We start from the raw sequence: 26,343 nt of genomic DNA, 5'->3' as shown, positions 1-26,343 counted from the left end.
CAAAATGAGGGGATGATGACCATGCAATAGAGGTTCTACTAGGAAGCTCACTGCCTAATAAACCTCCTTATTGAGTTTCACATGCTCAACAAGAGGAGATCATGAGGCAAGTGCATGAATTGGTGGAAAAAGGAATGGTGAGGCCTAGCTCCTCTCCATTGAGTTCACTAGCATTTTTAGTGCAAAAGAAAGATGGCACATATCACATGTGTGTCGACTTTAGAGCACTAAATAGGATCACTATCAAAAACAGAGTTCCTGTGCCTCGGATAGAAGATCTGTTTGATAAGCTACAAGACTCTACCTACTTCAATAGGATTGACCTTAAAAGTGGCTATCATTAAATAAGGATAGTGGCTGAAGATATCCTAAAGACTGCGTTTCATACAACGTTTGGTCTTTATGAATATCTAGTCATGTCTTTTGGCTTGACCAATGCACCAGCCACATTCAATCGTTTGATGGAGAAAATATTTAGACCCTGTCGCAAGTTCACTGGAGTGTTCTTTGATGATATCATCATCTACTCCAAGTCCTTGGAGGAACACAAGCAACATCTTCAAGTGATTTTTCAAGCATTGAGGGAGAACAAGCTTTTTCTCAACCAAAAGAAAAGCGAATTTTTCCTTCAAGAGATTCAATACTTAGGTCATATTATCTCGCAAGCTAGGGCTGAGATTGAGATGGGAACCAGACCCAAGCTTGAGGTGCTTGTCGTGCTTGCTGACTAAGGTGCTTGAGGTGCTTCCCATGCATAGGGGTAAGGTGCTTGAGTAAATAAAAGACCCTACCAAGGAGGGGGCGAACCCCAAAGCTAGGGGAATCTTTGACTTAACCTCCCACTCACCCAAAGGGCACCCCCTTCCTCAAGGGGCACATGGACACATGTCAGGCTCTCTCTATGCCACATGGTGTGCTTGAATTCTATTGGTTGGGCTAAAGAGGGGTCCAATGAGATTTTAGTTTAATTCAAGAATTATCTAAACATTATCAAGCCCTCTCTCTCAAAGGGGTAAGGAGGACACTTGTCCCAAGCCTCCCCTTATTGCTGATATGCTTTATGCAGGTGATTGGCTAGGCTTAGAGGGGTCCAACCAATCATAATCAAGCTTGAGCTACGAAGGGGGGGGGGGGGGGGGGGGGGGGGGGGGTCAACCATGCTAATCAAGGGGCTTACTTGAGGGGTATACACCCTCTCACACACTCATTTTCACATTCTCACTTTGTGAAGTGCAAGAGCTCCTTCTCCAAGCTTGAAAAGTTGAGAGCCTACTCCAACACTCTTGGCTATGGAATGTAAATCCAACCAACAACCATGCTTCAATGTTATGCTTGCCATCTTCTTCATCTCCATTACTATGCTACTATGCTATGGTAAGATCTATGAGTAATGGTATGACTTCTTTCTCGTATGTTACTTCTTCTGCCTCTTCCCTACCCTCATCCCCTGCTAGCTCTCTCCACCTTCGAAGGTGTTTGAGGTCTTGGGACTGAAGCCTGGGACAAGTTAATGCTTTCATTAGATTAAGTTATGGGCATGATTGTGGTGCATGAAACTCTCTATCTTCATTGCACCATCAAGGTCTCAAGGAATACAAAGCTTGTATCGTACCAAGCCTCTCTTTAAGGGAGAAGCTATAATACAAAAGCCTTTTGGAGGGGGGGCTGGCTCCACATAAATCCGGTCCTCAATTGTTGTCAAGTTCTCTAATTCTCTCTCTTGCAAAGTATTTTTCATGCCACGCTAATTAAGTATAATGGTTATGTTGCTACCTCTAATCAACTTCTCTCTCTATTTTTCTCAAAGTATTCTCATAAAAATGCTCACTACAGTTCTCTAAATTCCGCTATTCTCAATGTTCACAGTCCAATTCCGTTACATTTCTACTGGGTGCTCTCAAGGTAGCTCTGGAGCCGAGAGACGGAGAGGTTGTGGTGCCATGTGCTTTCTTCTTAATTTAGATTTCAACTGCCGACCGCTTCAACCAATAGTGTGTGTGGTTATGTGAGTTCATTAGATATTGGATTTGAGATGGATTGGGCTCAATTCCCTTGCTATAAATTTTAAAGGGAATTAGAAGGGAGGAAAGGATGTCGATCTCCTTGGGTGGAATTGAAAGAATCTTGTAAAGAAAATGAATATAAATTACACACTGCCTGTCTGCACCACAATGAAAAAAAGAAAAATCAATGATCCTTTTTAAGATTCTCTTTTCTCTTTGTCGGCTGGAAACGAGTAATGCTCTCTCTTCTTTTTCTATTCTGGGAGTGGCGCCCTTAGAACCCCCTCAAGGTCGCGCCTTAGATTGGCTATGGTAGCAGCCCCCCGCCTGTTCTTCGGCTACAGCCTAAAGCGGGTAACCCACCGATTCTGTATAGGTGGTAGCGAACAGGTGCCGTATTGAGCTCTTTTGGTTAAAGTAGGTGCTTTCCCTTGGCCAGAAGAGCCTATTGAGCATGTAGCATGCATTAACTGCCGTTGTGCACTCGTCGTTGAGTCGCTTGACCAGGCCCCCGCAGCGACTCAGGGTGGCGGTTAGCCGGGTTTTCCCTAGCTTAAGGTGCTGTGCCAAGGGGTAAGGCGTCCCGGCCAATGTAGTGCTGGGCTCCAGGCAACAGGGAAGTTTTCATTACAATTTGAATTTCCTAGCCTAGTTATAAATTTAATGTGCTAATCTGTATACGAATGGAGACAATCGGACTTGAACCAATAACTTCATGCTTGCAAAACATGCGTTCTACCGATTAAACTACGCCCCCGCCCTCGTTTCATGTGCAACACGTATCATATAGGCAAACAAAACTTTTCTTTTAAAGCAAAGAATTTGTGTGGCTAGCGCCATGTAGTCCTTATTCCACTGATGTTCAGGCGGAAGAACCGAAGCTCTAAAAAAAGGTCGGCACACGTAAATCGACTAACTGCTTCTCTCCGGACGAATCCAAAAAAACAAATTAAACGACTATTCTTTCGAAAGCTCTTTTAAGACGCTACGAATAGATAGGCATGGTCAAATGCTAAAAGGGTAATCCGTGATAGATAGATAGAAAAGGACACGGTAAAGGGAGGAATCCTTGGGCCTGACCTAATCTCGTAGTCATAGTGCTATCGTTGGCTTCTGCATTTAAACGATTAATTTCACAACCCAGCATTCACGCATGCCAGGAAGGCATTGGCTAGATGCCCTTGCCAGCACCTGAGGTCAAATGGCATTTCATCTTAACATGATCCGGCCCCATAGCTTGTTAAGAGTCTATGTGCTTACTGAACCTGGGATGCTACGTAGCGGTTGCCAAGGTCGGACTTCAAGTTGCAACGAATTATCATGATTCGTTTACGTCGTAGAATCAATCGACATTCTTCTAGCAATTTCTTTGTTTTCAACGCGGCATTTATGGAATTTCTTTATGCACGGTTGACATAGCGAAGACAGCAGCTCTTGCCAAGGCAGTAGCTCTATGTCAATAAGGGCTAGCAACAGAGCCTCCTCCTCGCGTGTCCAAATCCCTAGCAAAAGGAGTAGGTAGCTGGGGGGAACCCACATACATCCATTGCATTCTAAGCTAGGGTCCCTTGTCATGTATCGTCATGCCACAGTGGGTTTACTTAAAAAAAACTGGGGATGGAGTCGAACCATCATTCTAGGACTGTAAGTCCAACGCATTACCATTATGTTACCTAGTTGGGGGGTGACCAAAGCAAAGGCCACCCCGAAGTAACCGTTATTTATCTAGACTTATCTTCAGGGTTGTTTATTGATTTCCTTAAAATACGAAGAATATCGAAAAGGCCATCATCAAAGCAAACAGGGCAATAGCTTTTGTTAAGGCAAAGCCTGGAGTAACATAACCGAATAATTGTTTGGCTAATGATAGATTTCACGCCACAGGGCTTGTCAAAGGACTAAATACGTTTCCAATACCTACTGCTACTCCTTTTCTCATTCTCGGGTTCATCCTTGCCATTCTCTTTTTCGGGAAGCAGGAAGGGGCAAAGCCAGGAAATTCCCCCCAGTGCTTCCTATTCTCCGGGGTCATTATCGCCCGACCCAGTATCCTGACCGTTCTCTTCATTTCCGGAAGGAGTGTCTTCCTCCGGTTTTGGTCCCCTACAGAAACACAAAACCCGGTTCCACCAAGAACGTTTAGGCACTTGTGATTGTGCAAGGTGATCCAGCTTGGAAAGCAGCTCCTCTTCTTGTTGTCAAGAAAAGGGGCTCTGGCTCTTTGCCTTGCTAGTCTCGGGAGCCTCGCTAGTACCCTCCTCCTTCCTGTTCTTCGATGACGAAGGGCTTCCCTCAACTTCGCTTGACGGCCCTGAGCTCAATTCGTGTCCGGCCTTGTCTCCTTCTGGAGTGGAGTTGTCATCCTTGATTTCACGAGTATCCCCTCCAAACTCCTCTTCCCATAACGGCGCCCCTGAAGATGATGGAGGAGGAGGAAACGATAAATTCTCTGTCGGCGTCGAGCCTTGTTCGGCGGGCTGCTGGCTTGTTTCCGCTTCCGGCCTGTCTTCTGAACTGTTGGAATTGGAAGAATAGAAGTAACAAGTTAAAAAATTGCCCCCGCTTATTCCTTCCAAATTCGTACATTGAAATGGCGACCACTAAGAAAACACATTCGATATGAACTCCCGAGTCACTCTAGAGTGACACCGTACGGGTAACTCTTAACGAACAAACGAAAAGGGATTTTTCTTTTTGGTAGCCAAGTTCACTGGAAACCCCCCGACGGCTAATCATCGAAAGAGTTAGACTTTTTGAAGTTTCGAATAGGTTATTTTTCATGGCATCATTTTTTGTTGATGATCTCTTAGTTAGTTACTGGCAAAGCCAATAACCGTAAGCGGAATGGCCACGGCAAGGCGGATCATCTTACATTCCGGAAAAGGGTTGCCCCAATAATCTCCAGTCACCATACCAGTGCTCAACTTAATGACAGAGTAGTAGATGATCCTTCCGATCTAGTTTGGCTCATGACCGGGCTTGAACCGGTGCCGTTTCACAGACTCTCTCCTTTAAGTTACATGAGCTGCGAAAAACTAAACTACTGCCAAGCGAGGAAAGCAAAGCTCTTTTGAGATAGAATGTGGGCAGATTGATTCTTATTTGTAGGCAACTATGGCTCCTCGAAGCGAAGAACTGTACGAACTATAACGTAGGCTACCGCTCTACCCTTCGAAACTCAACCAACTAAACTCTCGGTGTCTACGGCGTTAGAGTGAACTTCGTGCCCAAACGAGCACACAGACACGGGGATTTCAAAATACCTTGATCAAATAGGGTGTCGTTTGCTTAATTTCCTCGTCCGAGCAATGAAACAACTCTCTATATTACGTAATTAATGGGAGGCAGGGAAACGTAATTAATTGTCAGTCCGAGCGGCAGGGAAAAGGTATTTTGAAATCCCTGCAACCAAGCAAGCACTGCCTGCGGCACTGCTTTAGTAGCAAGAAAGGCGGTCGACTGGTAAGCCTATCTGTCTATACGGTGGTCTACTTACTCGATTCTGCAGCTACCGCGGCTCTAGCCGGGGGCAATTATGCCACTTTTTGCAAGGTGGAATGAAGTCTAATCATGAACCGTGATAGATTTCTATGACTGCTCGACCGAACTACGAATTAGTGAGGGATAGCTATACCGAAATACGTGATAGCTACTCGCTTATTCGGTCATGCAAAAGGGAAGGGCCAGTATGAAAAAATTGAAGCCCGTAGACGTTAGTCAACACTTTGCCCTTCAACCACCGAAGATATGTATTTTATAACTGTTTGTCCAGTCAATGAACGTAGAGGCTTTGCTTTGTATTCTCGAAGCTGCTGCTTAGCGCTGATTGCTTTGTATCCCTGAACTGAAGAAGCTGCAACTGTTTGGCGTTGTCTATGGCTATGATTGCATCGCGGCGGTTCATGCACGGCACGAAGACCCTTCTCACAGTTGTCCTGACGTTAACTAACCGGGGCTAGGGAACTGAACTGTTGGTAGTGTACTATTTATTAAATGTAAAGACGTATCCTTTAGCAGTAAAGGCCTGACACTGCCGCTGGGTGATCTAAGCGAGTCGCCCGTCTCGCCTCAACGTACCAAGCATTGCTAGACAATAAGGTGATGGACCAGGGCTTATACGACTTTACTTTAATAGTTCACTATTAAAGGCCATTAAAATTAACGATTTAACCCTTAAACAAAGAATCTATTATGGTTAATAATTAAACCCTATTTACCCTTAGAAAACAAGTTGTTATTAACAAGTTGCACTAGCTCTTCCTTTGCTTTAGTAGCACCTTTGTTCCTACGACATAAAGCTAGCCCCTGTAATGGCAAGCGAAGGGTTTTCCGGGGGAAAGCCCGAGCGATTAAGTGCTATATCTTTTATTAGTACAATGCATTTACATTCAACGTAATGGTAGGATTAACGAAAATGCCTTTAAGAGTCTAAAGAGCCACGGTCAAAGGCAAGTGAAGAGAAAGCCCAATTAAAGATGCAAGCGTAGCAAAGGGTTTTTCGTGGGGAGGGAAAGCCCGAGCGGAGCAGCCAATTAAAGAACAATGATTGCATTCCTAAATGGTTAAAGACAGAGAGCTTCACCCGTTTAGGTAACCTAGCTATTACGTTGATTTGTTTCATCCTTAGTTGTTTGAGTTCTTTTCCAGAATACCATGTAGAATGTTATTTTAACACTCTACCCTAGTTTTTTTATGAACCCGGTGGTTCGCGTGGTAATGGATGGTGCTTAATATGCCTTTTTCCTTTCTTTTTCTTTGCTTACAGCTTGCTTTCTTTTTCTTTCTTTGTTTTTCTTTGTTTGTAGTCTCGTTGATTTTAAACGCTTTACAAAAGAAAATCCTATTCTATTTATTAAGCCTCGTGCTATGTACGAACCAGTTAAGTTATGAAGCGACCTAAAGCAGAGCAAGTGGTTTCACGCAAGAAAAAGTTATGAATACCCAGCCATGTTACTGTTGATAAACAATCTTTGAGATAAACTCGGTGACGTGCCCCTTTCGCTTACTTGTGCGATTCCCCTGGATTTTACTCGACGCATCGGCCTTCGACGCTTCTATTATCATTAAGATGTATATGGGGGCAGGGGGCAGACCCCCGAAGAGATTCAATGAGACCACTCGAATACATAGACAACGTGCCATTTCATAAGTAACTAGGAAAAGCGGGGCCACTAGCTTAGTTCCTTTTTGCCTTCAGGTTTTCTTTGACTTTTATAAGAACTGCGAATCTTTGGATAAGCAATTCTTGTTTATCAAGCGCTTCTTCTCAGATGTATTCCTGTATAAGGGCATCTATCCAAAAATCTAAGTGCAAAAAAAAGAAGCCATAACTATCGGTTGGTGGCTTTTGAAATTTCATCTTTCAAACTTTTTTTGTTTTTTGTATCCAAGATTGCGGTTTTTCATCTCTTGTATCCATAACCTTTTTCTTTTCGCTTCGCTTTTGGCCTCAAGGCTTCCCTTCCGAGAAGACAAGACGGCTTATCCCCTCCCTAACGCCGATACAATCAAAATGGTGGACCGAGAAAAGATTCGTGAACTATTACTGCTTGCTGCCAACGACACATCTTTACTTTATGACATTTAGCCTCTTTCATTGACAGTGTGATGAAATGGGGCCGTGTCTTGGATAAAGTCTAAACTCTGTAGAAAAAAGGCTATAGGCACGCACGTATGAGCAATAGCTCTCTTGTGTTTTGTTTGCCCACACGATACGTGTTGCACATGAAATGAGGACGGGGGCATAGTTCAATCGGTAGAACGCATGTTTTGCAAGCATGAAGTTATCGGTTCAAGTCCGATCGTCTCCATTCGTATACAGATTAGCATCTTAAATAGAAATCCAAAAGAAAAAAGAGAAAAAACGCTCTCTTTTTCGTGCTCTAGCTACCATCAAACATTCCTCCTCGGATAACTCGTCCAATCCGAGAATAGCTATAATATCTTGAAGTTCTTTGTAACGCTGCAAAGTCTGCTTAACCCTTTATACCGTCTTGTAATGCTTCTCACCCACAATCCAAGGCTGCAGCATAGTTGACGTCGAATCCAACAGATCCACGGCCGAATAGAAACCTTTTGCTGCTAAGCCTCTTGAAAGCGCACTCGTAGCATCTAAATGTGCAAACGTCGTAGCGGGGGCTGGGCCAGTCAGATCATCCGCAGGTACGTAAACAGCTTGAATGGAAGTTATTGATCCTTCCTTGGTGGAATTAATTCCTTTCCTTTCCTTCCCTTTCCTTTCCTGCAGTAATCCCATTTCCGTACCAAGGGTAGGTTGATAACCTACAGCGGAAGGCCAATAAAAAAGGGTACTCAACAACGCATTAGCGTGCGGAACCAAAGCAGCCCCTTCACTCAAACTGACTCATGCGAATGCGGGATGAAGACAAGTGAAACCAAGACCCTAAGGAAACGCACGTTGGAAGAACCAACGAGCCGTCCTAGCCGCGCCTTATCGAGGCGCATGTTTACTATATTCTTAGTACGGCCATCGAGCTGTGAATAAGATATGCAAAAGGCAAGTGAGAATGAAAGGAAAGCCTTGAATCTATGTAAAGCTTACAATCATAACGAAAATGCAGCTAACCAAGAAACACCTAGTCCTATTTTACCACACCACTTGAGCTTAATGAAGAAAGAAACCCGCTGATTTCAATCGTTTAAACACACGACGACGTTAGATAAGAACATAATTAATCTCTTGTATATATACAAAAAAGCACCTCTTTGGCTAACTAGCTAAGTGACGCCTTTTTGTTTAGTCCTTGCGGTTGGCTTACTTTATCGACTGTGTAGTAACCTTTCTCTTTTTTTCAAGCGTAAGCTTGTATTGAGCTTCAACAACTTTACAGGGCCATTTCCTGCATCCCTTGCCAACTCCAGTAGCTTGTATTGAGCTTTAACAACTTTACAGGGCCATTTCCTGCATCCCTTGCCAACTCAAGTAGCTTAGAGGTCCTTGACCTTAGTGCAAAGCAAATGTGTTCACAGGAAAGGGAGTATTCCTGCGTTTTTCAAGCATCTGCATGAAGATCTATGCACAGAGTATGGCTTGGGTTCAGTGCTTACCATGAGAAGAGTTCACCCCTTAAGGCTAAGCAAAATTCTAAACTTCCAGAGCAGAGATGCAACCTTAGCGTTTCTATGCAGACATTGCACCATACTACATCCCATACCTTCATAGATAGCTTGTCCTTGCACCACTTGCGCCAATTAGGAGCTCTGATTGCAATAATAGTGGCTTACGTGTTGGCATTTGTCTTTATCATTACGGGTATGGTTGGGTGTTTCCATCATTTGACTAAAAAACAGCAGCATATAATATAAAGGAGCTGGTGCATGATTCAGTAGCTCCAGAAGAAACCAAGATGGAAATAAGTGCAGTAACAGCTTTAAAGCATGGTTCTTTTTCCTTTGAGCATTTGTTGAAAGCATTGAATCTTGGCAGTCGTGTGAAGAATCTTCTTATCACATGTGCTGCTGCGTTATTTGAAGAAAAGATGGAGGTTGTAGAGCTAGCAATGCAAGATCTTCATAAATCGGCGTCTGTGTTTAGAGATCCTTTAGAAAGACTTGCTACATACATGTCTGAAGGGCTCGTAGTAAGGCTTCATGCTTTTAGGTCCACTATATACGGGTAAAAAGAGACTAAAGGGTTGGGTTCCCTTTCTGCTGGGGAAATCGAGGGCCATAACATAAATGCAGGAGACTGAGATGCTATGCTATCTAAAGCATGAAAAGGAGACCGCTTAACGTGAAGGACTGGGATTGGGTTACTTTTATAGCTGCTGTAGCGCTACTATAGCTTGTTGTTTTTGCTGCTTTTCTAAAAAGAGAGAAAGCAAACGAAAGCAAAAATAGAATTGCTTGCTTGCGTTAATAAAACAAAAAAGCGTTGATAAGGTAAAGGTAGCGGCTACGTTACACTTATCAAAGTAGACTTATGTGTCGTTTGGTTTGCCATTTTGAAGGGATGGCAAATGGGGTGACCACTGCACTTTTTCCTTTGATTGTCTATTTTTGTTGTTCATTGTTACGGAACAGAGGCAACGACACAGTTACATTCTTACCAAGGTAAGATCGGCGGGAAGAGTGCTCAGGTAACGGCCTGGCCATCATATCATAGGGAAAGAGCGTCTTGTAATTTTCGATTTTGTAATGTACTTCAGCATAATCATCAAGGAAAAGTGTAGGAGGAAATGGGATTCGAACCCATGATACAATGTATTGTATGTTGATTTTGCAAACCAATGCCTTAAGCCGCTCAGCCATACCTCCGGGAAGGGAAGGGATCGGACCTTCCCCCAGCGTTAGTTTGTATTTTCAAGTTCTGTTTTATAATAAAAAAAAGAAATTCTATATCTGTATCTATAAAAGGAAACTACAAACTATGAAAATAAGATACGATCGATTATCCATTTTCTTTTTCAATCAGTGAAATGTTGCAGCTATTTGATTGAAACACTTGTTTGAATTTCTGTCCAAAGTCAGCCGCGGCAGATGTAGAGACAACGAATCCATCTTCGGCATACGATGCCGACATGAAGATTTCAGGCAATTCCACAAACAGTAATTCCGGAGCCTGCAGAAGTTATTAGAACAACTCGAAATAGGCTTTTGGCTTTCTTTAAAAGCTGACCGGCCAATTCGGGTTTTTGGGGGGTAATCTGATGGTTGAAAGGCAATTTAAGATTTCCGGTAAGGGGAGGGTTGAAGTAGAGGGAATTTTGAGCCCCGTGTGATGTAATGTATAACCCAATGTTAATCGCAAGCTCATGGAATTTAACAAACAATTGCTTATTTGCCATTTCCAGGTTATTAAGTAAAGTAGTTGCCTTATAAGCGAAAGCCCTTGCTTGCTTGATTCCCGTCAATTTGTTGCGTTATCCCATGCGTGGCTGTGGAGATATAATTATGATTTTAACGAACCTATAAGGGATTGTAGTTGTTTGGGAAACAAGGCCTCAACCAGATCATGTGTTACCCAAGCCTTGGGCAATTGCCCCATTTGGTATGTTTCGGTCAAACCCCGAATTTATTGCCAATTTTGAAGAAGATAAGACCAGACATCTTCTATAAAAATATGCCTGCCGGCCAAAAGTGTTCTATCAATTTCAATTCACTCCCTGCGTAAAGAACTATAGCTATTCCCGCCCCTGGAAAAGCCAGAATAACTAAGCTAAGATCATTAAACAAAGTAATGAAAATGAAAGTGAAAAAAGTCATTGTTTATTGTTTTTTTTTCTTCTTTTTTATGCGCTCTTTGATAGTTTTTCCTTTTTTCTTTGTTTTTTCCTTTTTTATGGAATTTTTTTTGTAAATTCCTTTGGCCTTTTTGCTGGGGTTTTAAGCATTTTTTAAATAAATGACTGTTTTTATGACTAATGAGCAAAATGGATTTGTGAACCATATAGAATCATTATTCACCGAAATGGGATGAGTAATTAATATGTGTAATTCCTTTGGGAGAATAGAATCTACCAAAAATGCAATAAGTATTCATAATCAATTAGCTTCAAATATAGCGTAAAAATCTCTACATGCATTCAATATAACCAAACCATCTAGAATTTAGCGTGTTATCAGTCCCTCAAAATATCTTTACATCTTTAATAAACGTGGGCTAGAGTGCTGCGTGGATGAAGATTTTAAGCTTTTCTCATGTTTCATATGTTCCCAATTAGTTTAAAAACCACCAATCCATTTATAATTAATATGATTTTAATTGGTTTTCTTTTGCCATTTTTGTTATTATTTCATTGCATAAAGGATCAGTATTTACTAACAGTAAATGGCCTCCTTTATGAATAATAGATTTAATCATATTACAAGCAATCTTCAATAAGAAAAGTGTTTTTTCTAAATCGATAATAGCCCTTTTATGTCTAAATCCATATGAATATCTTTAATAGTATAGGGTAGAGGGTCCTTAATAGCCTAGATGTGCACTTGTACTCGGTAATCTCTAAAGAATGACTTTCTGTTTTTCTTTGGAATAATATTTTTTTTCTTTTTCTTCTATCTTATATGGATAGGCCGTAACGGTGTATAATATTTTTTTATTCTTATTCTTTGAGATTTCAAATCTATATATCCGTTTGGAAACCAATAGAACAATAGCGAATGATTCTGGCAGACTGCAGGTCATGATAAATTGAAAGGTGACTTTTTGTATTGGGTTTTTCATCTCTTGTATCCATAACCTTTTTTGTTTTGAAACCTCAAAAAACAAAAAAGTAACCTACTGTGTACACTATTCATGCAGGTCGCTACTTATGCGACACTTTGCGAAGGTTAATTAAACGGGCCAAATGGCCCATCTCCTTCGGAATCAGAGCTAACAACAGTCGAATTTGCGCCTGCGTCCGCAGTTAAATTTGTGTCCACACCCGCAATACTTGTTACTAGTTCCTGATAAGCAGTGATCACTTCACTTACCGTCGGGATTATCCGATTCTCGTTCATTTAGCTCCGCTGCACGAGCTTTGCCTTTTTCCGACGAATTTATTGTTTTTTCGAAGGGCTTTACTTTACTAAGGCAAAAAGGAGGTTCCGTCTTCGTCTCTTAGACAACGGGTCACGTCTTGCACTACGTCAAGTTTAGCCAAGACGCTTTGCACTTGTTGATCTGCTAGATTAATTCCCTTTTTCTCCGAGCTTCTAGCTTTGGCAAATGAAATCAACGATTTGAATCTGTCATGGCTCTGAATTTGACCCCATCTTGACTCGGAAAAAAGTGGCATAATTAGCATGGCCCCGCCTTTTCAGGTGTGACGCGTTGTCCGCTACGTTTTCGATCTCAGTAGTGAGCTAGCCAATGCTAGACTAACGGAACCGGCAGTCCGGGCCACCGCCTTACTACGTGTGTGTTTGTGTATTTCTCCGCTCCGGAGTTGCGGCCTTTGAGGACTCTGTTCGGGCCTTTTCGTTCGCACTCTCCTTTGCCATCCATCCCATCTACACGTCTGCTCGGAGCCGTTACGGGTCTGCATGGCATGCAATGTAGTCAATCAATTGAAACCTGGTACGTGTAAAGCGAATGAATCCTAGTTTCAAAAGAAAAAAAAAAAACCTTTTCAAAAAATTACGGGGGATAAGACCTTATATAAAGATACAATAAAGAAGTTACTTAAATTTAAAACAAACGCTAACTTTTTGAAGATTTGTAATTCATGTAACTATACTTTTAGATTAGTAAATAAACTATCAAAAGATTACAACAAATTTAAAATAGATGTTAATAAGCCTGTAACCAATATGTTTACTGAAGTATCAATTCCTTTATAGGTTTCAGAACCAAACCCCCCTGTATCGTCAGTGCCAGATCCTTTATCTATGCCTGATCCTGTATCGTCAGTGCCTAATCCTGTATCGTCAGTGCCGGATTCTGTATCTAACGTGTCCGATCCTATATCGTCTACGCCTGATAGTTTGTTGCCTATGCCTAAACCTTTATCGTCGGCTGATCCTTTATTGTCACCTGATTCTTTCTCGTTACCTTGCTGCTGAGGATCAATCGATAGATCAATCCTCGGCCCCAAAATTAACAATAAATACGCATAAATCATCTTCGTCGAAACCCGTAGCTTCTTCGTTGAAACCAATTGCTTTTTTGCCAGTAGCTTCTCCGTCTTCGCCTGCAGCGTCGAAACCCGTAGCATCTTTGCCAATTGCTTCTTCGTTGAAACCCGCAGTTTCTCAGCTAATTGCTTCTTTGCCTTACGCTTCTTCGTCGAAACCAATTGCTTTTTCTTCTTCTTTGTCGGGTATACAATGTGTTTCAACCCCGCATATAGTAAATTCAGTAATAAGTAATAAGTTATCAAACCTAAAACTATTGTTATTAAAAGTGGTAAGTTTATTTCCATTAATATTTCATATAATAAATAATAGTTATTTAGGTGAGATAAATGAGAATAGTTTAATTGACAATTTTAATAGTAATTTAATACAATATGATATAAGTATTCTTTTAAGTATAGTTATAGCATTAGTAGTATCATACGCATTGAATTATAAATCAATGTCAAATAACAAGTTACTAAGAAAAATCTTATTTCAAGTGTTGATAACATTTCTTTTTGTTTCTTTTCTGAGACAAAAAAGTGCTTTTTTTTGCGTGCTAGCTACACCTTTTTATTATTATTACACAGACACTTAAGAATTAGTTACGCTAGAAGGTGCAAAATTAAATGGAGTAGGAGCGGCTACCATAGCCCTAGCAGGAGCAGCAGTAGGTATTGGAAACGTATTTAGTTCCATGAATAACCTCACTAAAAAAAGAAATCTTTTGAATAACCTCACCATATATCTCTCCTTTATTTCTAAGAACCTCAACATATATCTCTCCTTTCTTTTTAATAACCTCACCATATATCTCTCCTTTCTTTCGTTGAGAAAGGTATTCTTGTTTGTTGCTCTTTTTTTAATTTTATTAAATCTAATTGGGCTTGGGTTTGCTGAAACAACATACTGTATGAATATGGGCGCTAGTAGTTCTTCAATAGTAACTCAAGCGTCTTCACATTCACAGTTTATGCAACTAAAGGAGGAGGATTGCCGTTCAATCTTATTTGAAACTTGGCAAGATTGTGATAAAATACTAAAAACCTACCAACAAGGCAGATTGCCCAGCGCTGAGAACGGTTATGAATTCGTTTCACAACTGCAGCCTGCGCAAATAAACAATCTAGTAAACTCTATCTCTGCCAAGTTAAACCCCTCCATAGTCAGCGAAGCCACAATGCAGGAATGGGCTCAGATTTTGGTACAGTTTAAGGAGGCAAACTCCCGTCTGTTCACGTCGTTCCATAAGGACCTTATTCCTGGCTTGATGCTCATCTCTGGGGTATCTCTCCCTTTAAGCATGTCCCCGGAAGAGGGCATAGAACTCCTCTTGAAGGTCCCCTTCTCCCAGGAAGTGATAGCGCATTATGCCGCGCAAATAGTCTCCCAGGCGCAACCTTTGATTGACATGTATAAAGCCCTGTTTGAGCTCTTGCCTTCGACTCCAGAAGTAGTTTTTGTTGAGCAAGACATGCCGCTGAATCCAGAAACAGAAATAACTGTTTCGCAGGAGGAGGCGGATAAAATCCAAGCCGTTCATAATAAAGCCAGGGACGCTGTCCAGATTTTCGTTAAGTTCCATAGGCTTAGAAGCCGGATTCGTAAAGGGACTGCCTTTAAACTTAAACGTAGACGTCGTGGTTAAAAAACCGTCTCACGGGCAGAGCGGACACCCTGGGGAGGGTAAAAACCATAGCTGATGACTGAATCCGAATATTACGGATTACATATATCAAGTAATTACTTTCTTTTAGGGAAGGGATGGTTAAATTATTCGGTAACCAACCGAGAGATCATCAACGACAAAGATTGACTTTTTTGTCTTTTAATTGAGTTAATTTTCTTTAATTACGTAAACTCATTTTGAAATAACGCAAAAAACATTTCCAGGGTTGGGCTTTCCTTGACCCAACCCCCCGCACCGATAGCTCAATTGGATAGAGTCCCTGGCTTCGAACCAGGTAGTTAGGGGTTCGAGTCCTCTTCAGTGCAACATCGTTTCATTTCGGGCTTCGATAAAGCTATATACCACTAACTCTCACTCTTATTGAGAAGAAAGCTTTCACAACTTGCAAGGTAAAGCATGTATCTTCCACCCGGTATTATGTTCAGTCCTCTTTCTTTCTGTTCTTGTTTTATTTAAAGTAAGCGGTTCCCTACGCTTTTTCCTATAGCCCACCTTTTCGATGTTTTAAATCCTATGCCAAGACTAGGGAGCGAGGGGCACAAAGTGTCAAGCAGGGTTGGGTTAACCTTTCTCGCCGATCCAATTTATATTGGGATCAGAGGAATGAGTTGAGAACGCCACTACGTTCCTGTACCCTTTGCTCTTAAAAAGTATCGCTGGTTTTCCCTGCATAATCTGGGCGCATGGTCGAATACGTCCAGTCTAGCGTTGGTAATTCCGTAGAAATAAATGGATGCACGAAGTTCATTCTAACGCCGTAGACACCGAGAGTTTAATTGGTTGAGCCCTGAAGTGCCGAAGGGCAATCCCAACGCAAACCGTAGACATTGATAGTTCCTCATACACGCCTTGTTTCTAAATTACCATGTTATCGCCATGACTGGTTTTGTAACCTCGTCGTGTACTCGAAGCGACAGTGAATTGATCTCTAATCACAATCACCCAGTCCTCTTAATGGTGTCGCTAGGGCAAACAAAACAAGCCAACCACGGGAAGGAAGGCAGAAAATTGAGTAAATAGAAGCAGAGGATCAATAATGTCTGGGTTATTGCACTGGCCCACTTTCCCTTCTTGCCTGCTTTCGATACTTTCTGCCTACAACCTCTAGCCTTTCTTGCTATCAAAGCAGTGCTTGCTTGGTTGCGGGGAGGCTAACCTTTCTCAGTTCCACGAGGCCTACTTTGGCTGCCTTTGCAGGATATCGCCTATCTTTACTTTTTAGGGGTGAGCCAATCAACATCAAGTTAGAGAATGTCGCTTGGATCAATGATACACATCGTCATGTGCGTCCCGAGCATTGTGTTCTTACCTTCAAGAACAAAGAGGAGCGGGTGAAGTTTCTACGTCAGTCCCGCCTTCTCAAAGAAACCAAGCTTTGGATTGCATAAGAATTGACCATGAATCAACTCAAGAGTAAAGCGAGTGAGCTTAAGAAGGTGCATGAAGCACATAAGCAAGGAAAATGGGCAATCTATCGAGGTGGCAAAGCGATCATCCAGGAATTCCGAAATCCCAAACCAGCTCTCCCCCCGGCCGACCCTTAGGTTTTTGTTTGTTTTCTCCTTTTTTTTTTCTACCCTACCCTCTTGATGGACCCTCAGTCCTTAACTGATATGTATCAGCACACACTGAGAATGAATCGTTGTAATGTTGTGTTCTTGGTCCCATAGGTCATATATGACCTCCGTGGACGATAATCCAATCTATCTATCTATCTATCTATCTCTCTCTCTCTCTCTCTCTCTCTCTCTCTCCCCCCCCGCGCGCGCGCGTGTGTGTGTGTGTGTGTGCGCGTGCGCGCAAGCTGCAAGCATAGCCCTCCTCTATGTGCGTGTGTGTGTGTGTCGCCCTCTAGGTGAGCAACTTGTGCCTCTCTCTTTCTCTCTCCCCGTGTGCGAGCACGGGCAGAAGGGGGAGGGTCACGCAGGGCATCACTGCCTCGTTGCCTGCCAGTAAGATGACGCTTCTTCTCCACTTTCTTGAGGTTTACCTCTATGACCTTTGAATTCATACTACTGTGAAAAACCCCTTGATTTCTTGCAAAGATTCCATGCTCCCTTCCTCTACACTAAGGATATGGATCAAAGATTCTCAAGTTAATGAATTTCTTTTCATCTCTCCCAATTATGTATACAACACATTAAAAAAAAAGAGAAAAATTAATGATCATGTTTAAGATTCTCTCTTTGCTTTGTCTGCTGGAAATGAGTAAGGTTTTCTCTCTTTTTCTATTTTGGGAGTAGCTGTCTCAGCAGCGCCAGGCGAGTTCGCTTTCTCTGTCTCTCTCTCTCTCTTTCTCTCTCTCTCTCTCTCTCTCCCCCTCGTCGCAAGGCTCTCTCCCTCTCTCGCTCTATGTGCAGGCTGCGGGCACAACCCTCCTCTCTCTCTCTTCTCACAACGTTGGGTGAGTAGTCTGCTGGAAATGAGTAAGGTTTTCTCTCTTTTTCTATTTTGGGAGTAGCTGTCTCAGCAGCGCTAGGTGAGTTCGCTTTCTCTCTCTCTCTCTCTCTCTCTCCCCCCCTCGTCGCAAGGCTCTCTCCCTCTCTCGCTCTATGTGCAGGCTGCGGGCACAACCCTCCTCTCTCTCTCTCTCTCTCTCTCTCTTCTCACAACGTTGGGTGAGTAGCCTGTCTGTCGTTGCCTCGTTGCAGGCGAGCTAACATTTCTCTCCACTTTCTTGAGATTTACCTGACCTTTGAATTCAGAGTGTTGTGAAAAACCCCTTGATTTCTTGGAGAGATTCCATGCTCCCTTAGTCTGCACTAAGGATATGGATAGAAGATTCTCAAGAGTGTGTTGGCTAATGAGTTGCTTTTCGTCCTATTATGTATTACTAGTGTGGCCGGCGGCCTTCGATTGCCTCTCTTTCTCTCTCTCACCCCCTTTGCGTGCGCACTGTCCTCATTACAGTCGGATAAAACAAATTGCGACACGTGGCACTGGAAAACCAGTTTCCTTAATATATAGTATAGATATAGATAATATAGATTATGTTATGTAAATACGTATACCTATAGTAGGTATATGCCTAAGAATCTGAGAGTCGACGAAGGGCGTCAAATATTAAGCGCCGACTCCGACTCCGTCACCGTCCTGGCTGAGTTTGGCCAATACAAATCAACGCAGTGCTTTTATTGTAGCGGGGCCAGTCCATCTACGGGCTCAAAACCCTCTCACCTTCCAAAACCTTGAACTGGCTGGGTATAGTGAGAGTAGCCCCTCGAGGGAAAGCCATAGCTGGTGTAGCGCGAGAGCGAGTGTGTAGGGTGGCCTGCTGGGCGCTGGCGCGCCTCATGGCGATGGGGATGCATGGCCCCGTACCCATCCCAAGGCTGCGGCGGGTTTGCTGCTCTCCCTCTTCTTCTCATCTCGATGGCTGCACGTCCTACCGGTGGCACTCTGCAAACTGTGCTCTTCCTACCGAAACGTAAGTCTATCTGCTTTTCTCTTTGCTCTGCTTGTCGGTCTTCTGCCCGGTGTTTCCTTGCACTTTTCTTTTTTTCCCACCGCTGGTTGTCCGTCTGTCTAGAGGAGTTGTGGTTGCCAAGCATTTCTTGGTACAGAACATTGTCTAGTTAAGCGGCGAAATTCTGTAAACGCTTCACAACTAGAATTTTTTATGCAGACTCAGCCGGCCGCCAAGTCTTGGGTTTAAAGTCTCACAGTCCACTGATAATGATTGGCGCAGTCTAGAGGAGTCTGCACGGAAGGATAAGAATGAACGGAACAGGAGGCATCATCGGCAAATAGGTCCCAATGATCTTGCAGCAAACACCCCTTTCTCTGGGCTGGTTGTTGTGAATGGCAGGCCCACTAAAATGACGGACACTAGACCTGCAATCAGGGAAGGATATGATGTTGCTAGGTTGTCCCCGGAAGCAAATGATCTCGCAGAAGGTTTTGGGAATACGGAAGCGTGCAGAGCAAGGTTTTCGTCTCCCTCGGCTTCTTTACAATTTAGGAAAACAAGTAGTTGGGATCATATTAATGGAGGAAACAAGTGTTCAGCTGTACAGCAGACAACCTCCACCTCCAATGCGACCAGGATTAATGGGGCATCAGGAGGCAAGCAACTTGCTTGCAAGGCTGTTGTTGATGTGCTAGAACATCAGGATACAGATGAACACTTTAACAGCATGAATTTTGTTACAAAGCATTTGGATGGTGATGAAAATGTGGGTTCTACATCGCATGATACTGATTCATTGGATAGAAGAGTTTCTGATATTCAGAGCAATCAAGAGGTCTTGTTGCAACCTGCAGAAAATGTGAGTGCCTTGTCAAAGATGGCTGCAGAGGACCACACTCAAGTCGACTCTTCCAATAGACTCACAGAAGCTGCCGAATTGCCATTATCAGACAACTCTCCCGGGCAGAGTAATGTAGCAAGGCTTGCCTGTACAGCTGATGATATAATTATTGTCGACAATATAGCTACTGCAACGACCGTTTTAGCTAAGTTGAGAGGGGAGTACAAAGATGCAGTACATGCTTGCGACACTGAGGCAAGTCCTTATTTGATGCTTGAAAACAAATAGAAGCACCACAAGTTGCTTTACATTGCTTGTTGCAGGTTGCAGACATTGATGTGAAGAAAGAAAGTCCTGTGGGCCATGGTAGGGTCATATGTTTTAGCATCTACTGTGGACCAAATGCTGATTTCGGTGACCGTAAGAATTGTGTATGGGTGGATGTGCTGGATTCCAATATAGAGCTGCTAAACATATTCAGAGAATACTTTGAAGATTCGTCCATAAAGAAGGTTTCCATATTTTGTATCCATTTATTTCATTCATTACATGCATGCTAATAAATTTTTGATACCTAAATATTTGTGCATAGTCCTTTGTGACTTCATTAGTCTGGCTGTTACGGAAGGTTTATTTGTGTTTGGTTTCTTGGTCCAATGACATAAACTTTTGGATCTCGAATATCCTTCTGGCAGGTTTGGCACAATTTCAGCTTTGACAGGCATGTCTTGGCAAACCATGGCATCAGAGTAGCTGGGTTTTATGCAGACACCATGCAGTTAGCTCGTCTCTGGCATTCTGGCCGGAAAGGAGCTGAAGGAAGTTATTCTCTCGAGTCATTGACTAGTGATATGAAAGCAATGAATGGTGTGTACGATTGGGATTCCCAAACATTAACCAAGAAGACTTCCATGATGGAACTTTTTGGCACTAAGAAACTGAAGAAGGATGGCACAGAAGGGAGCATGAAAGTTCTTCCTCCTGTGGAGGAGCTTCAAAGGAGTGAAACTACGCGTGAGAGGTGGATATGCTATTCCTCTGGGGATGCCCTTTGTACTTGGAGGCTATGGGAGAGTCTCTACGGGCAACTCAGCAAGAGAAAGTGGTATTTTCAGAATGATCTGCGAGGTTCTATGTATGAATTTTATGACACATACTGGAGGCCATTTGGAGAGCTCTTAGCAGATATGGAGGGGCATGGTATGCTTGTAGATATAGAGTATCTTGCAGAAATTGAGAAGATAGCCTGCAAAGAACGGGCGATTTCTATAAGTAGGTTTCGAAAATGGGTAGCAAAGTATTGCTCTTGTGCTGACTACATTAATGTAACTAGTGATGCTCAGATACGGCAACTACTATTTGGTGGGTAAGTCAGCTGGCCTTTTGTCTCCCATTTTTTGCTAGATGAATTAGGCTTCTTGCTTTACCTCTTTTCAATTGTCTTCTCTGTTTTGCTTAAGGGGACTGTATGGTAGACGTCCTAATTTGGGGCAACAGTGACTTGTGCCAGGTTTAAAAACGTAAGCAAATGTCGAAGCTTTAAGGTTCCCAATGTTGATGGCTACATTGAGGAAGGGAAGAAGGCTCCACTGAAATTCAGAAGTATTGAAGTATGTGGCATAGGTGTTAAGTTACCCTGTCACTCGCTCACTTCTGGAGGTTTGCCTGCAGTAGGCATGCAATCCCTTAAATCTCTTGCTGGAAAAGTTTCCATTGACTATGTTGCAACAGAAGATGAAGAAGAGTTTATTCCTGAGGACGTGGATGCAGAATTGACTTCAGGAGGAATCAAGGATTGCAAAGCATCTAAGGGGCCAAAACAAGAAGACCTGTCTGCCTATGGTCAAGCATACAGTGCTTTCAAGGGTGGTGAAGAGGGAAAAGAGGCGTGCAAAGCTATTGCAGCTCTTTGTGAAATTTCTGCCATTGATACCTTGATTTCTGGATTTATACAGCCACTGCAAGTAAGTCAGGTGTTGCCACTTTTTTTTCCTTATTGATTTCTGATTTTTCATTTTATATTTTCTGCTAGGCAGGGTGGTGATAGTATGGGTCCTGATAATCGCGTACATTGCTCTTTAAATCTGAACACAGAAACAGGGCGTTTGTCAGCTCGACGGCCTAATCTTCAGGTAATACTTACAGTGTTTGGTTCCTATAAGCTGTCACATTAAACGTTGGGTTTGATCATGCTCTGTTTACTATTTTCTATCAACAGAATCAACCTGCATTAGAAAAAGACCGTTACAAAATCAGGCAAGCGTTCATAGCAAGTCCAGGAAATTCACTAATTGTTGCAGATTATGGGCAGGTATGCTTTGAAGTGCTCCTGCTGTGCGCCTTCTTTATTTCCCCCCTTTTTGGTGCCAGGCCTGTTATGACTGTCTGCCCTGCATTTCCAAAACCATCTAGAAGCTCAAAATGGAGATTTTTGTTTGAATATATTCATTTATGTGTGTGTTCGTGTGCACAGGAGCGATAACCAGGTTCTGTACCCATTGTTGGGCAGTGATGATGTAAGGGGGGATGTAGTACTTGATATCACAATGATGATAATGGAGTTGGTAGGGGGTCTCAGCTGAGTACCTGGTCGATGTTTTTGTGTGAGACTCGATTGATAGACTTTTACCTTGCGGCTTGTGCAGATGGCCTTCTCACAATGAATGAATACCCCTGTATGCATTGGCTACTTAATGCTCCCAACTTCATTTCTATACGGGGTCTTAGTTTGGGGGCCTAGCCTTGGTTTAGATCACCTACTACCTAGTCATACTAGCTTCTAGTGTCCATATCATCCATCCATGATGATACGGAATAAGAACTCTATGCCCCCATGACTACGGGGGGGACCAACCCATCTTTTGGTCCCAAGTATTGTGTCGATCTTCTCACTCTTTCTCTTTATTTCCTTCTATATCAATTGGTTTCGGTTTTAAGTGATAAATTCTATTTATCCGAGTATGTTTGATAGTGTTATACGCTCTCGTTTCTGACAGGATATGCCTAGCAAGGGCCGTCTGAGGAGGCTTTGAATCGTTTTTGACACGGACACCTCCCCAACTGCAATCACTTCTCTTAGTGAGCTTAATGCATGTAGTCACACAAGACTGATGGATGGGGTGCCATTGGGTAGATCATGAGTAGATCGTGTCACAAACTGTTGACGTGTCAAGCCACTCAAGACCGGAGCCATCTTGAAGGTCACGGCTGAGGGGCCTAAACCCTAAGAAGAAGTAGCAGATATCCTCATGCAGGAGACCCGCTCTTTTGAGTTGCAGATTGCTCACTCGAGCTTCCTGTTCCGTCTTCCTTTCCAAGAGTTGAGAGGGGGTGCTAGAGTTATGGCATCTCTCTGGATTTGTCGAGTCTGTCTCAGTTTCTCCCAAGAACAGGTATTAGGGAGTGAGGACTGTTTTGTGGTTGTGCCCGGCTAGAGTGATTCATGTCAGGATGTGTATAGCCTTGTTTATTAGCTCAGGTTTTTGGCTTGGTTCCATGGCCATTAGGCTTCTGCAGGCTTGGAGTATTTTTCCCAGCCTTACTAGTATTTTTCCCATAGCCCTAGAGGGCTTTTGGTACTCCTTTCTCTTTTTCCTCCCATTTATGAGGTCATTGGCTCGACCCAGACTCTTGGGGGTATATATGAGAGGACAGGGGTGTCATGTGTAGCGGAAGTGTTTGGGTATAGCTCGGATCTAGTACTCCGCACAAACACTAGGGACACTTTACTTCACTTGAAAGAACTGAACTGAAAGAAAGAGAGAGACACAAGGGTGCCAGAACGCTTCCTAGGCTACCTAAACCCTAGAGGTAGGAATAGCTTGTCCACATGCAGGTAGGGTTAGGTGTGCACGTGACATCCCCTCTTTTCAAGGTGAGGAACTGGTACCGAGCTGTATGGCTTCCATATTGTCCGCCAACAACTCTTGGGCGTTTGCGAAAAACTCTTCGCCGGCCCACTTTGTTGCGTGGGTTGCGCGATACTTGAACTTCAAGAAAGTCTGCAATGTTTGCCGCTTTGGGCCACGCCGAAAGCGACGTAATAATCTGTTGCGGTTCTGTGTCTTTAACTTTGTCTACGATCTCGGGTTCATCTTCTTCAGAAATCTCCACTGAGGAATATCCATGAAACCACTTCAAACACAAAACCATAAATATATCTGTTCCTTATCGAGTGACGGAAAAAAAATTAGTCTTTCTAAATGACTTTGCATGAAATGTAGATGAATAATGTGACAGAGTGCCAAACCGCTCACCAAACACATACCAAAAGTGAGATAGAAACTTGACTTTTGGACCTAAAGCTATCAACTGTGGCAAACCACAAGGGAAATGCCAATGCTTGGTGGACAATCGTGCTCGTGCTTTTGCTTTGATTGTGTCATGCCAAGGAATGAACACGCAAAATCCATTGGCAAAACAGGCAATTGTGAAACATTGTGAATTCCTTCAAAGCAAATTTTCTTTCGTTTCTAGAGTGATTTGCATACATCCGTGTTCATCCGTGAGTGAATCATGTGCATCGTGCAACACGGTATGCCTATGAGAAGGTAATACATAAAGACGGTGACGAAAATACAAGAGATCGTCACGAATGAGAGACTCGGACGATGCGTACTGACTAATCATGCGAAGAGAAAAAAAACTTCCTGAATGGGTTCTTTGGACCTCAACTCGAAAGTCGAGATCGGTCTTGCGTGTGATCGTATCTGCAATGACGATAGCTGTACTAGAAACACGATCATCCAAACTACCAAATTGCTCACACAAGCTTGGAAAAGCTTGGAACCATCTAGCTTGACGGTCACCCCAAGGTGTACTTGGTACAGATTTGAGCCACTTGAAGGCTTGATGATCCTTATGGACAATCCCAGTTCTATCATGCAAAAAATGCGTGTCGTGCTTCGGAGAAGGAATCACAGAAAGAGATTCCTTTGTATGCAATGACCGATTCTTTTCTAGACTATGGGACTGTGTATTGAGAGAAATTATGAGACTACGTGTTTTATACTCTTGCAAAACATGAGAGTGAGAAATTAATGTCAAAGATGAAATGTTCTTGTGACAACGAAGAACCACGGGAGGTGCTCCTTCAACTGAGTGAGAGTGTTTTCTTTCCAATCAATTCGTGGACTATCACCTTTAAGCCACTTGATGCCAAAAATCAAATCACATCCTTTGAGAGGAGAAACCACAAACTTACGACAAAAACCGACATTTTCAACTAACACTGTCACATCAACACACTTATGTGTGAAAGAAGAGCGCATTCCAAGAGCAAAACCAGAGATCACAACGGGGTCGATTGGAAGAGCTTCTAAACGTGCGCTCTTCACGAGAGAATCACCAATCACATCATGCATGCCACCCGAATCAAAACAAGATCACATTGCGTTTACTATTCACATGACCATAACATTGCATGAGAGACTCATCTACATGATCATGAGAAACTTCGGTCACATTAGTGTTCTCACTGAGTGCATTAACAGATGATGTGGATTGTGTGGGGTCATTTGTGGGTTCTTTAGGTGCTTTCTTAGGACAAACCCATTTTATGTGACCTGTAGTGTGACATTCAAAACATCTTCCTTCTCATGCATATACGGCTCGTTCTTCAAGAGTTGATCTACCTCCTAAAATTCCTTTGAGTAGATTTTTCATCAGGCGTCAACCTAGGGGTTTCTTGAGTTTTAGCCTTGTCGTTATAATCATTGTGAGTTTTGTGCTTTAGGTGTAGAAGAAGATTGAGAAGAAGAATTACCATTCTGCTTACCATTGGTGTAACCGGCCTGTTCAATCCAAAAAGGGCGGTAGACTTTACTTTAAACCTTGATTTAGCTTTCACCCATTATTAGTCGTCTATTTTACCTGTACTTTCAAGACACAACAAAGGGGAGAGGGATACAGGCTGCTAGATTGCACCTGTATGAGTAGACGGACACCAGATTGGCCCCTAACTTAGGCGCCCCTTTCGGTATTTCTTTATTGTTCAAAAGAGGGAATAAACGCTGTGGTTCCCTACAAGCTGCCCCGCACAAACTCGGCTGAATTTCCACTGTTCCAGCCTGATTTCGGCAGCATAACTGTACTAGAACCCTTCACAGTCAGTATTCCCACGCATTGGCCGACTTTCCCGACGCATACGGGCACTTTACAAAACCTGGCGAGAATCTGCAGCACGCTGAATTCTCTGTTTTCAGCCCTGAAAATGCGCCAGATCACCTGTACAGCGGTCCCCTTGCGTCCCCGAACCTCCTGGGGGTATTAGGGTCCGTTTAGGGCCAAAACCCTAAACCTGCAAAAATACACAGCAGGCTGTAATTCACTGTTTCGGGCTCCGTTTCGCGTGCCGGTCGCATCCCTAGCAAGTCCTCGAGCTCCCGCACCTGTAGGGCTACTTGCCCTTTGAATCGGACGAGATTTCTGGCGTGAAACCTCTCCGAATTCACCTGTACCTGCGGGGGGATTAGCCGCTAGCTAATCCAGTACGTGTGCAAGAGGCTCTTGCCTCGGCAATCGCGCATGAACCCACACAACTGTACATTGGTCAAATGAAGAGCCCACTAGAGGGGCATAACATACTGCCAAAGGGGAGAGAGAGGGCAGTGCGTAGCGTGCAGGGCATCACTCCTGGCACCGCACTGTGCATAAGAGGGAAAGCAAGCACTCCATAGCTCTTAACCTGTGACAGAGACTTGCAAAATGAGCCTCCCAACTATAAATCACGTTTTTGCCTTCTCTATAAGTAGTAAACTGGCCTCAAAGTGCCAAGTGTCACTCATTTGTGCATTTTCCCGCTTTAGACCCTCGGGTCTAAAAATATCTCACCTGCAGC

General features: G+C 43.1%; 1 protein-coding gene and 1 pseudogene across 1 annotated transcript in view; one reads left to right on the top strand and one right to left on the bottom strand.

The window, feature by feature from the left end:
* Positions 1 to 14,483: 14,483 nt before the first annotated feature.
* Positions 14,484 to 15,338, bottom strand: LOC147456792 (uncharacterized; annotated as a pseudogene).
* A 3,055-nt stretch (positions 15,339 to 18,393) lies between these two features.
* LOC147456790 (DNA polymerase I B, chloroplastic/mitochondrial-like) overlaps positions 18,394 to 26,343 on the top strand; it is an 89,168-nt gene continuing 81,218 nt past the window's right edge. The window contains exons 1-7 of the mRNA XM_086511922.1: positions 18,394 to 18,682; positions 18,881 to 19,760; positions 19,829 to 20,017; positions 20,201 to 20,871; positions 21,016 to 21,469; positions 21,542 to 21,637; positions 21,724 to 21,816. Coding sequence (XP_086368048.1) covers positions 18,549 to 18,682; positions 18,881 to 19,760; positions 19,829 to 20,017; positions 20,201 to 20,871; positions 21,016 to 21,469; positions 21,542 to 21,637; positions 21,724 to 21,816 — 2,517 coding nt within the window. The 5' untranslated portion in view covers positions 18,394 to 18,548. The remainder of the gene's footprint in view (positions 18,683 to 18,880; positions 19,761 to 19,828; positions 20,018 to 20,200; positions 20,872 to 21,015; positions 21,470 to 21,541; positions 21,638 to 21,723; positions 21,817 to 26,343) is intronic.

This window comes from Adiantum capillus-veneris, chromosome 5 (genome assembly GCF_014529385.1).
Source record: "Adiantum capillus-veneris isolate H3 chromosome 5, ASM1452938v2, whole genome shotgun sequence".
Taxonomy (NCBI): Eukaryota; Viridiplantae; Streptophyta; class Polypodiopsida; order Polypodiales; family Pteridaceae; genus Adiantum; species Adiantum capillus-veneris.
The sequence above is the reverse complement of the archived record's forward strand: the minus strand, read 5'-3'. Positions and strand labels throughout refer to the sequence as shown.